This window comes from Neoarius graeffei, chromosome 9 (genome assembly GCF_027579695.1).
Source record: "Neoarius graeffei isolate fNeoGra1 chromosome 9, fNeoGra1.pri, whole genome shotgun sequence".
In the NCBI taxonomy this organism is placed as follows: Eukaryota; Metazoa; Chordata; class Actinopteri; order Siluriformes; family Ariidae; genus Neoarius; species Neoarius graeffei.
In genome coordinates, this window is record NC_083577.1 from 14,809,385 (window position 1) to 14,827,916 (window position 18,532).

General features: G+C 45.0%; 1 protein-coding gene across 1 annotated transcript in view; it reads left to right on the forward strand.

Annotated features, from left to right (window-relative positions):
* Positions 1-1,438: 1,438 nt before the first annotated feature.
* Positions 1,439-18,532, forward strand: part of LOC132892102 (glycerol kinase-like) — a gene marked incomplete at its 3' end in the record, with an annotated part of 205,517 nt that continues 188,423 nt past the window's right edge. Inside the window, exons 1-2 of the mRNA XM_060930503.1 lie at positions 1,439-1,528; positions 13,680-13,753. Of these exons, the coding sequence (XP_060786486.1) occupies positions 1,439-1,528; positions 13,680-13,753 (164 nt within the window). The remainder of the gene's footprint in view (positions 1,529-13,679; positions 13,754-18,532) is intronic.

Here is an 18,532-nt window from a genome sequence, read left to right on the forward strand (position 1 = left end):
AACACCACAGGTGACTGTGTGAGGATTTGAGATGGAGTGGCCCATGGAGATGTACTCTGTCCGGTTAGTGAGGTATGACTGAAACCAACTGAGCACAGTTCCAGAGATTCCGATGGTAAGGTTGAGTCTGTTTAGTAGGATGTTGTGATCAACTGTGTCAAATGCGGCGGATAGGTCCAGGAGGACGAGGAGAGATGGAGAACCAGCGTCAGATGACATCAGGAGATCATTTGTGACTCTTACAAGGGCAGTTTCTGTGCTATGGGCGGAGCGAAAACCGGATTGGAATTTTTCGTAGAGGTTGTTGAGTTTTAGATGGTTTTGAAGATAGGTGGCCACTGCTTTCTCAAGCACTTTAGATATGAAAGGGAGATTGGAAATAGGCCTATAATTTGAAAGGACCTCTGGGTCAAGAGTGGGCTTTTTAAGGAGTGGTTTGATAATGGCTCTTTTTAAAGCGGAGGGGACGAAACCAGCCTGGAGAGAGTGATTGATAACAGAAGTAATCAGTGGCTTGAGGGCAGTACTATGGGTTTTTACCAGGGAGGATGGGAGAGGGTCCAGAGCACAGGTGGAGGGTTTCATCTTCATGATGATGTGCTGCACTTCTTCTGACGTGACCAGGGGAAAGCAATGGAGGGGTTGGGTGATGGCACATATTAGGGGTGTAGTATCTGTAGAGGGACCAGGAAGGGAAGAACGAATACGTGCAATTTTGGAGGTGAAAAAGTCCATGAGGAGATTGCACTGTTCTTCTGTTGCACCGGTAGATGATGAAGATTTAGGCTTGAGAAGGTGGTTAACAGTGGAGAAGAGCTGTTTTGAATTTCCAGGGCTATTTCTGATGACATCGGAGTAAAAAAATGACCTTGCCTCTTTGAGAGAAGTTGAATATTGCTGTTTGTGCTTCCGATATTCCTGCTTGTGTACAGTGAGGCCAGAGGCCTTGCAGCGCCGCTCAAGGACGCGCCCTGCTGCCTTCATTTTCCGAAGCTCGTCCGTAAAACAAGGAGGTAACTGGGAACTTTCTACGGTAAAAGGTAACTGTTCTGGTTTTGACAGGGGCATGCTGGTCCAGCAGGTTGCTCAGGTGGCTGTTATAATAGTCAACTGCTTCGTCAGCAGATGAAAAATGTGAGAAGAGGTGCTGAAAGTCTGCTGCCAAGTGTTCGTGATTAATGTTTTTGAGATTTCTGAAGCGGATATTTCATTTGGGATTTGAAAAACCAAATGAGGACTGCAAATCCAAAGAAATAACTTTGTGATCAGAGATGCCTAGGTCATACACCAGCAGATTGTCGAGAGGGGCAGAGTTTGTGATGACCAGGTCCAAGGTGTGCCCCCTGCTGTGCGTGGGGGCATCAACAAGTTGCTTTAAATTAAAGCAGTCCAGTAATTGCAGAAATTCAGCAGCAAAACGACAGGAGGGAGTGTCAACATGAATGTTCATGTCACCAAGGATGACAACATCAGCAGCAGAGGTGCAAAAAGTAGTGAGGAGATTGGACATCTCAGGGATGAAGGAGGGGTTAGGTTTAGGTGGTCTGTAGACAAGGAGGAACAGCACAGGGGAAGGGGGCTTACATTTAAAAGCAAGACATTCAAATGAGGTAAGTGCAGGTAGAGGTTGTAGGGATAACTCCAGATCACTGCGATGGAAGACTGCCAGGCCACCACCGCGACCTGAGCTACGGGCTTTCTGGAGGTAGCTATATCCCAGGGGACAGCTCTCATTTAAAGTGAAAAAATTGTCAGGTTGGTGCCAGGTCTCAGTAATGCACATCAAATCAAGACAATTTTCCAGTATGTGGTCGTAGATGAGGCAAGATTTGTTTGTTATTGATTGGGCATTTAAAAGTTCAATTTTAATGCAAGATGGGACAGCAAGTCTTTGTAGTGGCCGTAGTAGACTGAAATCCACTCCACGTTTTTGATCTGTGTCCCGGAGAGGTGTTGCCATGGCGACGCCTACACTACTTGTCCAGTAGGAGAGAGCGTTCTGATGACGTGTCTGAGGAGCGACAGTTCGCATGGCTGACCAGAGAGCCGGGACAGCAGAGTTTGTCTGTGAGTAGAGGAACTTTCTACGGGAACTTCTGTGGATATAACGCGGGCGGCGAAGAAGACCAAGTTCTTTTATCACAGATAAGCATGATGGAATAGAAAAACTTCTGAGATTCACCAACTGCTCGAAGGAATAACTCCACATAGTAGCAACTGCGGCGTGGCAGACGGTGCACTGCAAGTTGTTTTTAGCCGCCTAGCTAACCGAAAGGCTACACAGTCCTCCGGCTATGTGGCAGCGATGGCAATGGGTTACAAGTCTTGCCAGATGCACTTCTCACGGGCAGGGGCGAGCAAAGGCCTGAAACCCAGGCCAGGACCAGAGAGGAGATATTCCAGCCGCCACGGCGACGCAGATCCCAGGAGTCCCTTCACGATGTTGTGCAAGCAGCAGCAGGTAACTTGACGTTAACATTGAGCAGCCAGGACTCAATAACAGCAACCTCAATATCCAACAGGTCCGACTGGTCAGTAACACGAACAGTAAAAATATATTCAACAGACTCAACGTTAGTAAATTCTGTTAAACTATAAGCGCATGAAGCCGTTTAACTCAGAGATAGGAGAAGCGGCGAACAGACAGCGCCAGCATCCTCTCCTCCTCCAAAAAAACAATGCACAAGAGAGGGATGAGTAGAATGGTCATTTTTCACAATAATGCCTACTTTTTCTGGTATTTTAACCCCTTCAACCTCAAAGTCCATAACAGCATACCTTGAGTATGGTATGCTGAGGCCATTTGCAGCTTTGAATTGAAGCACCAAGGGGGCACCACTGTTTTCAACTTCTGAAAATTATGTGTCCATCACTTCTTGTCATATCAAAGTGACCTGAGAGCCTGTATCCAGCAACCCAGTCATCTTCAAACCCCAACACAAATGTCTATGGTTAGGCATTCCCTGATATATGGTGTAGTGGCCCCCTGGTTACCTCACAGACCAACCCTAGTGCTTGGACCTCAGCAGCAGGGCCACTTAGTTTAACGCCAGTGGAGAGTTTGGTAAGTCCCAGCAAAACCTAACAATATGTTCGACCTGTTTACACTGCTGACACATGGGTTTGCCATCTCTAGTCCAGTGATTAGAGTAACCAGAGCATCTTGGTGCAAATCTGGGCTGATTGTGGGGAGGAGTGTCAGTAAATCCTGTTTGTTACAGAAGAGGTTTGATTTCATAAATGACTTCCTGTTTTCGTTCCTTCATCTGGTCTTTTACATGATCCATTATTTCTTGTCTTAAGGCCCCTTTCCAGTCATAGTCACATGGTTGTTTATTGTATCTAGACTCACCCATGGCAAAGCAAGAAACTTTCGACCTGGTATGTCCAACCTGTTCCTCCTCGAGTAGAATCACCTCCCTATGTACTGCAGTGAAACCCTAATCTGGGTTACGGCACACATATGCCCTCAACATTTGCGATAGGGGTCCCTCTTGCAGCCCCAACAGCATCTGTTGCTGTAGGTTATCTTGAGACTTGACTAATTCATCTGGTTTCTGCACACAACCAAAAAATTGTGACCTCAGCACTGTAACAGGGATGTTATCACCATACAGTGATTCTAAATAAATGAAAAATGTTGTGAACCTGGTCACTAACAACACACTAACATGTTGCTTCAGTTCTTTAGCTAGAGCACCCATTAATATGTCTACTTTTCTGGCTTCTGCCATTTCCTGAGCATTTAAGAGTCCTTGCATTTGCTCCTTTCAGTCCCCATACTTAAGATCACTGTCTGGCCCCTTAAATTTGGGCACCCAAGTTGCAGCAGGGTAAACTGGCATCATCATTGTGTAATGTTTATGACCCCTGGGTACTGAACACTGCTCCTAAACTTGTATCCTGCTGACTATGCCAGAAAAAATGTAGCACAGATACTATTTTGTGTTGTCTGACAACACCACCTAGGTTTGTAGAGCCTAGGAACTCTTTAACCCAATATCTAGATTTTCAGTTCAGGTTCAACAAGAGAGAGCAGTGTGTAGCAACCCAAGGACAGAGATCAGAGCAGAATAAGATGCAAATAAAGTTATTTTCTATTTTTGTTTCACTCAAGGAGCATCAACACAACAGAGGTAAATCCCCCAAATACACAATCTTTTTAGGCCTACTTTAAAAAAAAAACATTAATAGTCTAAATTAGACCTGGGGAGCATACAAATAAATAAATAAATAAATAAATAAAAATAGCATGAGGAATACATCCAAAGTGCCACACAGTCAAGCGTCTGAATAATTTGAAGTCTGTATTCTCCAGCTTCCTTGTGTCTGCTGCCACGTGGTCCATTGCCTTGGACCCTTAGGACGGACTGCTGTTCTAGCCGCCAAGTCCCTGGTTGCCGAATAGGATCCTATCAATCCAAGCAGCTCCTCCAGTATGGCCCCTTGTCTGCTGGTAAAAAGGAGAGACTGGGCCAGTGTGTTGTTCACCCATCCACCACTAACTATTTCTATGTTAACCCTCTGGGATTGAGAGTTCTGCCAGTGAAGCTCAGTAGGTTTGAGTAGGTCATGTATTTTAGATAAATACTGGAGACCAGAGGTTTGAGCTGTGATATGTGAAAGGTGGTGTCAGCCCTGTGATGACCTGGCAACTTGTCCAGGGTGTACCCCACCTTTCGCTCGTAGTCAGCTGGGATAGGTTCCAGCTTGCCTGCGACCCTGTAGAACAGGATAAAGCGGCAAGAGATAATGAGATGAGATGAGATGAGACGTGAAAGGTGGGGTGAACACGTCGCATGGTGAGTGGTAATGCCAGTCAAATGGAACATGGGTTGATTACCTTCTTGATGGGAAATGGTCCAAGGAACCTGGGTGCTAGCTTGCAGGAGATGATTCTAAGTGGCAGGTGGCGTGTGGAGAGCATGACTTGTTGTCCTACCCGGTAGGTGGGTGCCTTGGAGCGGCGTTTGTCAGTCTGCCTCTTGGATGCGAGGGTGGAGCAAATGAGTCTTCTCCAGGCCAATGCCCACATCCTCCTGCAGCGATGTATAAAGAGCTGGGCTGAGGGTATGGCAACCTCCTCCTCTTGGCTGGGGAACAGTGGTGGTTGGTAACCTAGGGAGCACTGGAATGGAGATAGACCTGTGGCAGAGGAAGGGAGTGTTATGAGCATATTCGATTCAAGGTAGGTACTTACTCCAAGAACTGGCATCCCTGGATGCCATGCACCTGAGTGCTACCTCCAAAGCTTGGTTTACCCATTCTGCCTGGCCATTGGTTTGTGGGTTGAAGCCTGAGGAGAGACTACAGGTGGCCCCAATGAAATGAATGGCCTTAGAGAAACGGTGTTGCCACCTGAGTTGGGGAGTCCTGTGACGAAGTCCAGGGCAATGTGAGACCAAGGTAGATGCGGAGTCGGGAGGGGTCTTAGCAAGCCAGCAGGGGGTCAATTGGCTGTCTTGTTCCGGGAGCACATGTCGCAGGCTGCCACAAACTCCTGAACTTCTTCCTTGATGGATGGCCACCAGAAGCACTGCGGGATGAGTGCCAGGGTTTGGGCAGCTCCTGGATGACAGGCCAGCTTGGAGCCATGACCCCACTGCAGCACCTGGGTTCACACAGGACAGGGAACAAGCAGATGATTACGTGGAATGTTGTTGGAGTTACCTTCTCTGGGGTCCTGCTCCAGGGCCTTCTGCACTAGTGTCTCAACCTCAAGTATGGTGGCCCTCACCAGGCAGCATGGAGGGAGGTGGTTACGGGCGTTTTGACTCCTCCTGGCGGGAAGAGAACATCCTGGACAGGGTGTCGGGTTTGCTGTTCTTGGAGCCTGGGTGGCAGGAGAGCATGAATTTGAACCAGGAGAAGAAGAGAGACCATCGGGCTTGTCGAGAATTGAGGCATTTGGCGGACTTGAGGTACTCCAGGTTTTTATGGTCGGTCCAGACTAGGAAGGGAAGTTCAGACCCCTCGAGCCAGTGCCTCCACTCCTTCAAGGTTAGTTTCACAGCCAGTAGCTCTCTGTCGCCGATGTTGTAATTACGTTCAGTTGGGGACAGCCAGTGGGAGAAGGAGCATAGGTGGACCTTGTTGTCACTGGCTCTCTGGGAGAGAATGGCTCCGACCCCTGGCTCGGAAGCATTGACCTCGATGATAAACTGCTTGGTTGGATCGGGTATGGTGAGAATGGGTGCTATGGTAAACCTGCACTTGACCATGGAAAAGGCTTTCTCCGCTTCCTCCCCCCACTTGAACTGGGTCTTGGTCGAGGCCAGGGCTGAGAGAGGTCCAGCCACCATGCTGAAGTTGCAGATGAAGCACCTGTAGAAGTTGGCGAACCCCAGGAAGCACTGAAACTCTTGTCTCAGGATGGGGTGGGCCAGTCAGTGACTGCCTCCGGCTTGAGGGGGTCCATCTGAATCTTTGCCGGAGAGATGATGAACCCCAGGAATGAGACAGAGCTTTGGTGGAACTCACTTTTCTCCGCCTTGACAAACAGCTCGTTTTCTAGCAGGCATTGGAGGACCTGCTGGATGTGACCCCGATGTTCCTCCAGGGAGCGAGAGAAAATCAGGATGTGAAGGACATGAAGACAAAGGTGTTAAGGAAGTCCCTCAAGACATCATTAACTAGTGCCTGGAAGACCGCGGGCGTGTTGGTCAGGCCGAAAGGGACCACGAGGTACTCGTAGTGGCCTGTGGTGGTGTTAAAGGCCGTCTTCCACTCGTCTCCTTCCCTGATCCTAACGAGATGGTAGACATTGCCTAAGTCCAGTTGAGTAAACACTTTGGCTCCCTGGAGTAGTTCGAAGGCCGTGGTCATGAGCGGTAGTGGATAACGATTCTTGATTGTGGTAGCATTGAGACCCTGATAGTCAATGCAGGGGTGAAGTGACTTGTCCTTTTCGATGAAGAACCCTGCCCCTGCTGGGGAGGAGGAACAGCGGACGATCCCAGCTGCCAGCAACTCGGTGATGTATTTTTCCATGGCTTGTCTTTCGGCAGGAGAAAGAGAGTAGAGCCGTCCCTTGGGTGGTGCTGTCCTGGGCAGGAGGTCGATACCACAGTCATAGGGTCTGTGAGGAGGGAAGGACACTGCTCGGGTCTTGCTGAAAACTAGCTTAAGGTCCAGATATTCCGGAGGCACATGAGAGAGGTCGGGAAACTCGCTGGCTGAGGGCTGTTGTGGTTTGGCAGGAGGCAGAGCGGAGTTCAGGCAGGAGGCCAGGCAGGAGGGACTCCAGCCTAGGATGATGTTATTAGTCCAATTTCAGTGAGGGTTGTGCTGTGTCAGCCAAAGTAGTCCTAGAATGACGGGAACGTGAGGGTCGTTCATGACGTGAAATTGAATAGTTTCGGAGTGATTGCCTGAAATCCTTAAGGTGAGTGGGGCAGTAAGGTGAGTGATAGTGGTCAAGCCAGTGCCATTGAGTGTCAGGACGGTGAGAGGGACCTCGAGGGCGAGTAACGGGATTCCGAGATCCTTGGCGGTGGTGGAGCAGATCAGGTTCCTGTCCGCCCCCGAGTCGACGAGTGCCTGAAGATGGTGATAACAGGGAGCAGCGGTCAGTCAGCAGGGGACTGGTTCTGAGCATTGCCCACCAGGGCCACTTGATTCACTGGTGGGCTTGTCCTTTTAGTGGGCAGGCTCGGCAGATGTGTCCTTGCTGACCGCAGTAAAAGCAGGCCCCTATGCTCCGCCGGTGCAGTCGTTCCTCTGCTGACACCCATACCCGATCTACCTGCATGGGTTTGACAGATGAGGTGGAAGGTCGAGAGGAGGTGAAGCTGGGTGGTTCTTCTCTCTCCTCTGTTGTTGAGTCCGAGCATCGATGCGATTGGCAAGGTCCATGAGGCTGGAGAGGTCTGACGGCAGTTCCCGAAAGACTAGTTCATCCTTGATGGCGTCAGACAGGCCATGTAGGAACGCGTCGACCTGGGCACTCTCACTCCACCCGCTTGACACCGCCAATGTCCAGAACTCGATGGCATAATCTGAGGTAGATCGGGACCCCTGCCGCAGCTCCACGAGCTCCCTAGCTGCCTCCCGGCTGGACAGAGAGCGGTCGAATGTTTGCCTCGTTTCCTCAGAGAATTCCTTGAAGCTGGAACAAAAGGATGCATTGGCATCCCAGACCACTGTTCCCCATTCCCTGGCCTTGCTAGTGAGGAGCGTGATGGCATAGGCTACCCTGGAGCATTCTGTGGGGAAGGCCAGAGGTTGTAGCTCCAAGATCAGTAAACATTGAGACAGAAAAGATCTGCAGGTACCTGGTTCTCCACTGTAGGGCTGAGGCAAAGAGAGTTTCAGTTCATGGAGAGCGGTGGTGGCAGGAGGTGAAGGAGGCAGCTGGGCAGGGGTAGGCATGGCTTGGGAGTGCTGAAGTTGCGTGGCTAGAAGGTTGAGTGAATTGGACAGGGTGGAGAGGTTCTGGGTAATCTGTTGGAGCTCCTGTTGGTGGGTCCCGAGGAGAGCTCCTTGTTGCTGTATAGCCATTCTCAGCTGGGTCAGTTCTACTGGATCCATGTTGGCCAGAACGTACTGTTAAGAGTGGCGAGATGAGGTGCGATAGGATCCAAACGCAGAACACTGACAAGTAATCCCAATAAAAAAGGTGATTTAATTGAAGCAAAAAGTTAACAGACGAAAAGTAGCAAAAATAGTCCAGACAAAACTTGGGACAAAAAGCGAGGCAGGCAAGGACAAAAAAACACTAGCACAAAGAACATGAAAAATAATCCAGACAAAAACTTTGAGACAAAAACCAAGGCAGGCAAGGACAAAAAAAACACAAACCGCTAGCACAAAAAACATGAAAAAGACAAATGTTAAAGCAAAAACCGTGACAAGAAACAAGCAGGCTAGAGAGCAAAAAACCATGAAGGCATAAAGGGCACAGAAGCAGCAAGAAAAACCGATGAGACGTTCTGGTGAAGTCCCTGTCTGAGAATGGCATTTATATACACAGCAGGAAAAAAAAACAGGAAGTGAATGCAGGCAAGATGGAATTCCCATCCTGGATCCAGATTAGCGCTGACCTGGGAGATAAGTAATCTCCGGAGTGGAAGTCCGGGGCGGAGCATGACAGATTCAATTCATGATTCAAGACAGCAATTCAATTTCAGGACAGCAAATCAATTCATGATTCAGGACAGCGATTCAATGAAATCTTGAGAACTGTGACACTGATGATGAGCGATACCTTTTTTTTTTTTTTACTTCGACTTGATCCAGCCAAATATCGACTCGAGTAAGTGTAAATATTTCTTCTATTTATTAGAGTAACAGAGTTGGTTGGTTGTGGCTCTAAACAAGAGTTAATTTCAAGACACACTGAATAGAGTCAAATATCAAAATAAAGTCAAATACCAGATACATGAAGCTGCTCTAAAAAGCAGTTTTAGAACTGTGTTTGGATGTGTGGAAAAACAACAACATTATTTTACCCATTGTGATGAACTGATTTGATCACTTGACCTGATGGCAGTGGGAGGGGTATTCACTCATCTCACTGAATGAATGGAATTTTTTACCCTTCTCATTGAATTCCCCTCCCACTGCCAACCCTTTATCCCAAAACAATAGGACATAATTATTTTTTTTATCACTAGGTAATTGTCCAAATCAATGAAGCAGATTTAAGTTGTGCTTGATACATTCCTAAGACTGAACAGAATCACCTCAAGTGATCAAAATTTTTCATCACAATGGGTAAGGTCATGTTTTTTCTCACATTCCAACCCAGTTCTAAAACTGCTTTTTACAACATCTTCATTTATCTGTTATTTAAAAAAAAAAGTACAATCAAGACATACATACTACATAGATATTATTGTAGCTGAATTTGTGCTGAATACAATAAAGTTGTATGACTTTGAAAATACTGCTTAGATTTGTTGAAATTGGTAACAAAATCAGAGCATATCAAAATCATTAGAGTGCCAAAAATACTCTCAGACCCAAGAGCATTAAAATCTACCACTGAACTTGTCTGCTGCCCAGGAACTCCTGGTTAGCCCACACTAGCACGTCTGAATCTTAAGATAAAAGCAACTGCGATACCCACTCAGCTGGGCTGAGGCTCAGCCTTTGCCCAGTATCATAGATTAAGGCCACGTATAACCGTTGGCTCATATCTGTTGATCAATGTCCTGTGGCTTCTCTGGCAGCATTCAGGGGTGTTTAGTGTAAGAGTGGTCGCATGTCTCTTAACTTCCCTGTGGCCCTCCTCTCTTACTGGTGTCCTCCAGATGACTCAAAACTCTTTCCTCCCCCTGCGGCTCCACCTCCAGCTCCACTTCTCCAGCCCTGATTGGCTCCTTGGTTTCTGCTCCTGACTGAGGATTGGATGTTTTAATTGTCAATCAGTCCACAATCAGCCACTCAGGTGGCTGTACACAACAGCAGGAAACAAACAAATCACTGCACATCACAAAAACTGTTCTAAGCAACCCAAAAGCAACTAATAAATAAATACTGTAGTAGTCTTTGGATCAAAAAACACGATAGAGAGTCTTGACTGATGCGTAAGGTTTCCTTTATTTAAGTCCACCACCACAAGATGACGTTAAACTTTAATCCATATTGTTCTTACAGCACCGTGAAAACTGTTTTAAAACATACAAACATTTCACAAATTTATTTCCATGGCACACCTCTCATAAAATAAATACCAAGATAATCTCAAACAAATTACACAATGTTAAGATTTATACACATATAATTCGATAAGTTACAAATCTTAGACAAACAAACATACCTCGCTGCACTCTCCAGGAAATGCAAATATGTATACAATAGTTCTTTCTTCGGTCATTAAAACATGCATCTAAGACAAAGCTCAAAATTGTGCAAATGAAGTGCAAAGTGCTGATAATAATTCCAACAGGCCCAAGCCTCGTAGTGTTCACCCACCATCTACCTTGAAGGCTGTGCAAAAACTACGGATTGCCAAGTGCTATTTATTTGGATGTGGATGAAGATATCAGTCAGACCTCTCAGAGCTCCCCTGTTCCTGAGAACTGTCCTCCCAGCAAAAACTATGTGCCTCTGCATGAACTCATATATTGGTCTCACACTTCTCTCATCTGGCCACCCACTAAGACCAACCAACTCTTGGCCCACAGAATATTTGCAGAACAGTAGGGCCCATGAGTACTTTTTTTGGTCTGATATCAGTGTGGATGACATTACTACCTAGTCCACTTCCTATGGACACTACCAAATTGTTGGTAGACCTTGAATAGATTTTTCAGTTCATTTCAATACGTTTCATCCCTCTTACCTCTCTGCATTCTATTTTTGAATCCTGAACACTTGTTCCAACATGTTTAGCTGCTTTGGCATTTCAGAAGAACTCTGACAACAGTTTCCAGTTTGTCTGTAATGTTTGGAAGAAAGGCGTCAATATCAGTCTTTGTCACAGTCCAGTCCAGTCCAGTCCATCCATGCCTTAGATTGTGGGACTTCCATGCTGGCTTCAGGCCGGATCCGGGACAGAAATTCAGTCCTGCCTTGCTGAAGACCATTTCCTGAAGCGGCACTCCCACACCTGCTATCACTCATCTCCCATCAGCCAGGGCTTTTTAAGAACTGTTTGGAGCTACTCCATTTGCTAGACTGTCTCTTGTAGACTTTCCTCGCCTTGCTATAGCTTATTGGTATTGTGTCTTCTTGATTCCTTCTGCCTGTATTTTTCCTTGTTTTTTTGTCCCTGTTTTTTGCCTGCCTGTTCTTTTGAATTGTATCTTTTGCTACCTCTGCCTGGATTTCCCTTGTCCCTGTGTTCATCAGTTTTTGTGAAGCTCTTTCTGTCCTGTTTTTTGTCCCAGATCATGTCTACCTGCTCCTCTGTGTTTTTTACCTCCTGGCCTGGTTTTTTGACTACCGATTTTTACCTGAGCCCTACTGTACCTTTTGCCTTTCTACAATCTACTTCATTAAAGAAGTTTTCTCTTTACACTGCCTGTTTTCTGAGTCTGCTCTTGGGTCCACACTTCACCTCAGCTCGCCACTCCTGACAGTCTTAATTCCAGTTATCACTGACAGTCCAGGCTATTTAAAGTGAGTAGAGTGTCTGCAAATAAATGCTATTATTAATCAGGTTATTACTTTCAGCAGGTATAGACCCTTCCCACTGACGTCACCGGAAACCGGAAGTAAACAAACCCTGCGCCATATTGGAAGACCAACAAACTCGTGATTAGGGGGAAATAATGGCAGCGCGCGGAATTTAAACCCACGAGGCACTTGATTCATCATAAACCTACAATGGTAAACTTTTGTGCTGTGTTAGGGTGTTCCAACAAAGCTGATGGGAAAGCTGAAAAGAAGTCTTTCTACAGAATACCAGCTGTGATTGAGACACAAGCAAACCAAGGAGCTTTCTGCCAGGAGACAGAGACTTTACTGAGTGTCTGTGAGCAAAGGAGAGCCTGAACGTTGCAACCTCCCTATTGGCTGTTTATTGGTTGTTTGTAAAAATGTATCAATTGTTGCCCTTCATCGCAGACTCTAGAGACGAGACCTGACGAGTTAGTTCGTTGGTAGCAGAACAAAATGTCTGGACACAAATCGGGTTTTCAGAAAAGGAAAGAAAATAAACTCAGGGTCGAAAATACAAAAAAGGAGGCAGAAAAAGCAAAATGAGTTAAGGTAGGACAAATGGTTACTTTTCTGAGGCAGCCCGCCATGGCTGCAGGCTTTCAGTTGTGTCATTGAATGGTTACTTTTCTGAGGCAGCCCGCCGTGGCTGCCTGCAGGCTTATTTATTATAGCCCATTTAGTTAAAATAGTTGATATAAAATGTTTATAGTTATGTGATGGTTGTCCTCAGTGTTCGAACTATGCCGATATTTTCGGGGGGTCCCTTTTTTTCCCTGGGGGGGGGGTGCTTGCGCTTGTCTCGGAGCGCGGATCTCCAAACACGAGAAGCCTATCTTACGCACATATCACGCGGACTCCACACCTCCACACACGCATCGCGTCTGAAGTCATAACTCATCAGGGGAAATCGTGTCCGCATTGGCATGTTCAAAAAACAACCTCACGTCAACAATGATACCACACGCAAGAACAAAAAAAACAGTCAGGCTACTCAACAACCAACCTGGCAGCAGCAGTCGTCATATCAGTTTATTTTATCTTTGATGTAAACACAACACTTCGGATATGCAAATGCTTCCCCTTACACACGATTGCTATGTCAATAAACATCATTTTGCCAATATTTTAGAGACCCCCCCAACATTTCCCAAATCATGTTTTCAAGGGATCTCATGTCTGTTTCAGGGGATCTCAGATCCCCCGAGTACCCCCGTAGTTCGAACACTGGTTGTCCTGATTTAGACTGGTGTGTTTTTTTTTTTTTTTGGGGGGGGTTGCGCGATGTTGCACCCGGGTCCAGATTAGGGCAGAACCGGCCCTGGCTACATTTCAGGTGTAGTTTGTTTTATGTATGTATGTACTTGCATAGATGTGTACTTGGTCTTCCAATATGGCGACTACCGAAATCTCGCGGCGCGGTGACGTCATGCGGGAACCCTCTATACCGTAGGAATTTGACTGGAGGTCATGTGATGAGGTTTTGGGCTAAGGAATATGGGACTTGTAGTCTGCAACTTTGGTAGTTGGTCCAGTCATGTTGTTCTTCAATATGGTGTGTTTCCCCCCCACAGGTGTTCAATGCTAAAACTGCTGAGCTTGTCAGTCAGCATCATGTGGAAATTACACAGAGTTTCCCTAAAGAAGGGTAAGTTAAAATAAACTTTCAAAACTTCAACATTTAAAGCCAAACAAAACCCAAAAAATAAACTACTTTTGCTGATCATGGCAAGTGCCCTGATGTACCCCCCCATACACACACACACACACACACATTAATTTTTTATTTAAAAAAAAACTTTACTACAAATTTATCCTTTTAAAAAGTTGCAAAATTGCTAAGAATAGACTTCCCTGGGTGTGGCCATTTGCACTGAAACTGGACATCCACTTGTGACTTAGCTTACACTGGTAGTACACTGTTTAGCAACACAGCCATCAAATAAAGGTTTCCAATTCTAAAAAAAAAAACCTGGGCACTGTAGCACAGCTGCTCACTACTGTGTGTGTGTGTGTGTGTGTGTGTTCACTGCTTCAGATGGGTTGAAGGCAGTGAAAAAATTTTCATGTAATGGAGGCAGATGTCATGATCCAGCCCGGAACTTCCAAATCCTGACGTGTGCCTTTGCGCTCTACTCCATGTTTTCCCCATTCTCCCCATGTTGCACTAGCACACCTGCTATGCATTTGCAATTAGCCATTCTATATAAATACTGTGAGGAGCATTACACGACACGGGCAAACACTCGCCATTACATCTAGTTACGATCTTGATAGGTTTTTCTGCTGGCTCTATCTACTTTCCAGACTTGGATGATTTTTATTTTTTTTTTGCCTGCTCAGTCCCCCCAGGATTTCACGGGCCTTTTTTGTGATTGTTGCGGGCTAAAATGGCTGATGTTGCGGGGGGGGGTTCCAAAAAATTGCGATGAAAGTTGCAATGTTTTTCAGGTTTTTGTTGCGATTGCATTGCGGGAGGAAGTGAAAGTTGCGAGAAATTGTTGTGATTTTCTCTTTTTGTGATTAAAATTGAGTGATATGTAAAATATTAAGTTATTACTGAAAAACTATTGATTAAAAGAAGAAAGACACTGAGAAATGGTCCTATAAACAACTTTACCAATATAAAAGATTACCAGGACTACAAAAATGCAGAAAAATAGGCTTTACTTATCCAAATGCACCTGTTGGTTCAAAAGTTAAAGTGCATAGAACCTCACAGCACAACTTGAAGTTACCTTAAAATATAATATAAATGCCTCAGCTTTCATGTAAGAAAAAAAACTATTAATACTAGTACTGTGTGCAGGCAGTCTCTCCTGAAGACTAAATTAAACAATAATGATAAACTAATAAAATAAATGGCTCAGGCTTCATAGAAGAAACAAAACAATTTGAACAGAATCTCACAGTATGATGCTGAAGCTGCCTAAACAATGGAAAATAAAATACCATTTTGACAAAAACGTTGGCATCCATTAATTTCTTGTATTAAGTAAAAAAAATAATGTAAAGTGCAAACAGTCCTTCACTGTAAACATAACACACTTTCAGTAACAGAATTTAAGCCTATATAAACACTGACTCGCACATGCAGTGTTGTCAGATACTGCTGACGTTTTCCAGCCCAATTATGTTCAAAACCCACCAAAATGCACTTAAAACTGCCTAATCTGGCAACACTGCACACATGCTGCTTCTCTTGAACGTATACACGGAAGTAAGGCAGGAGGTAGTTTGTCGACGTCACCTCAAGACGACGCCAATGATTGGTCAAATTTGCGGGAAAGTTGCGGTGATTGGATATTATTGCAACACCACCCTGAATTCGTGGGGATTGGTTGAATTTCTGTTGAAGTTGCAAATCGCAACATCGTGAAATCCTGGAGGGTCTGCCTGCTGCATTTTGGAACTTTTTGACTGGAACTTGACTCAGGACTCTGTTTTTCCTGGCCTTGCCTTTTTTCTGCTCTTCTTGGATTTCTCCTGGGAGTTTTGTGACTGTTATACTGTGTTGGCTCCACCTCTCTTGGAACTGGCCAGGATACTTCACACTGTGCTGCTGTGCCTGCTTCCTGCCTGTTGTGGTGGAAAAGTGTAATAAAACTCCAGACTGTTAGGAAGAAACAAACAGAAATATGAATTTATTGAAAAGATGAATTCAAAGTATACCACTTGCGAGGGGGCTTTCTTGAATGAAAGAATTTCACACGGAGAAGAGCACTCTGCCTTTCCACACCCATCGTTATATACTTGTCAAAATAGCACAATAACACAACAGACATCATCTTAATCTCAGGGTGTTCAGCCTTGGCACCCGCTCTAACATTAAACACTGTCCCGGCACGTACACATCACACATTCCGTTGTCCGGTAATTACCAGACATTGGCCGGAAAAAAAATAAATGTCCGAGAAAATGAAATCTCACCGGTCAAATTGTCCGATTGAAATTGACTAATAATCCAGTCTCTCTAACACAATTTGAATTTCAGAATAATACTACCATTTAGGTCTAATGTAGTAACACAATATTAAAATAAAATAATTTAACCTAATAAAAACACATCGGAAGGAACATGTGTGATTGGCCAACCAGCGTTTGTTTGCAGCAAAGATTCTACAGTGTAATCTGCGTAAAAATAAACATGACAACCACTTTGTTTAGTGAACGCGGCTAATGTCTTCTGCTAACAAACAAATACCTAGGCTAAGTTAAAATATGGCCGGTCCCAGGCAGACTAGCCTTAAAAGTTTTTTTCAGAGGCCAGATGCGACTCACAAGAGAGGTGATGGTGAATCCCATGATCAGCGCTCTATCCCAGATGTGCCGACAGCTCCACCTCCAGAGAAAAAGCAAAAGTGTCGGGGGTTTTGTTCGGAATGGAGTGAAAAGTTCCCATGACTGAGATGTGAGGTAATTGGTGGTAACGAAACAATGTTCTGTTCGCACTGTGAAAAGGCCGGACGATGCAATGGATTCACAAGAGGATCGAATAATTTGAGAATATCTGCTCTAATTGAACATAGCCAAATTAGAATGGTTGTTTCCCATTTCACAAGCGTTGAGTCTGCAGACACCACTCCTCTTATCGATGCCGTGACCCTGCGACGAGATGCCCTCGCTGTGATGACAGCGCTCCGTGGCTATGGAGGATTGCAATTTGCCACAGCCTGTGAAGTCCTCATACGGGATTTCAATGAAATATTTCCAGAGAGGGCCAAGCTCACCAAAATAGCCTGTGTGATCCCTGTCTCGAGTGTTCCTGCAGAGAGGGGGTTTTCGCTGCAGAATCGGATCAAGACGAAGCAGCGAAGTCGCCTCTCAGAGAACAAGACTTATGCGCATCGCCAGTTGTGGAGAGACACTGCAAAGTTTCGATTTTATGTCAGCAGCTGCCAACTTCAACACTGCCAAACAGCATAAACAGTAGGAGTTCAATTATACGAGGCAATGTTATGAATAATTTGATAGTTAGCCTACTATTTGACAATTTAACCTGCACCATTCAGGTGCACGTCAAGACACAGTGTTATTATTAGGCTGTTATTTAGTCTTATTTGTTTGATGTGGGGAAGGGGGATTAGTTTATTAAACCACAAGGAAGAACCTGTATTTTTTCTGATTTGTTTGATATGGGGAAGGATGATTGCTGGTTCATCATTAATGATACGTTTCTTAAAAATAACTCGGGCACCTCGTGCGAATAACGCATGGGGTCGTTTGCGCAACGAGTGTTCATGGAATTATTTGAAAGTAAGGCCAATAAACATGTTGCATTATTTTTATACTGTCTAATTGTCATTCTTTAAGCTACTAGTCTACTTCCAATTTTTCTGCACTAGGCTAATTAGGAACGATGGAATATTTGACCGGCATGTTATCAAAATGTCTGGAAGGTGAAACCTCTGCCGGTCACTTTGACCGGCAGAATTTTTTTCTAGTGGAAACGCTGGTACACGTTTATCCTAACCTAAAAAATAGAACACAAACAGCATTCTTCATCTTATATAAACATGAGACACAATGTCTGACCTAAGTATCTGAGAGGCAGGAGTTCTCTGAAAATTATATTTTCCCCCCACACAGTGTCTTTGAAGCTTACAGTGGTGCTTGAAAGTTTGTGAACCCTTTAGAATTTTCTATATTTCTGCATAAATATGACCTAAAACATCACCAGATTTTTTTATTTATTGAGGAAAAGGATCCAATATTACATATCTGTGAGTGGCAAAAGTATGTGAACCTCTAGGATTAGCAATTAATTTGAAGGTGAAATTAGTCACCACAATCAATGGGATGACTATCAGGTGTGAGTGGGCACACTGTTTTATTTAAAGAACAGGGATCTAACAAAGTCTGATCCTCACAACACGTTTGTGGAAGTGTATCATGGCACGAACAAAGGAGATTTCTGAGGACCTGAGAAAAAGCGTTGACGCTCATAAGGGTGGAAAAGGTTACAAAATCATCTCTAAAGAGTTTGGACTCCACCAATCCACAGTCAGACAGACTGTGCACAAATGGAAGAAATTCAAGACCATTGTTACCCTCCCCAGGAGTGGTCGACCAACAAAGATCACTCCAAGAGCAAGGCGTGTAATAGTGGGCGAGGTCATAAAGGACCCCAGGGTAACTTCTAAGCAACTGAAGGCCTCTCTCACATTGGCTAATGTTAATATTCGTGAGTCCATCATCAGGAAAACACTGAACAACAGTGGTGTGCATGGCAGGGTTGCAAGGAGAAAGCCCCTGCTTTCCAAAAAGAACATTGCTGCTCGTCTGCAGTTTGCTAAAGATCATGTGGACAAGCCAGAAGGCTATTGGAAAAATGTTTTGTGGATGGATGAGACCAAAATAGAACATTTTGGTTTAAATGTTTGGAGAAAGGAAAACACTGCACACTGCATTCCAGCATAAGAACCTT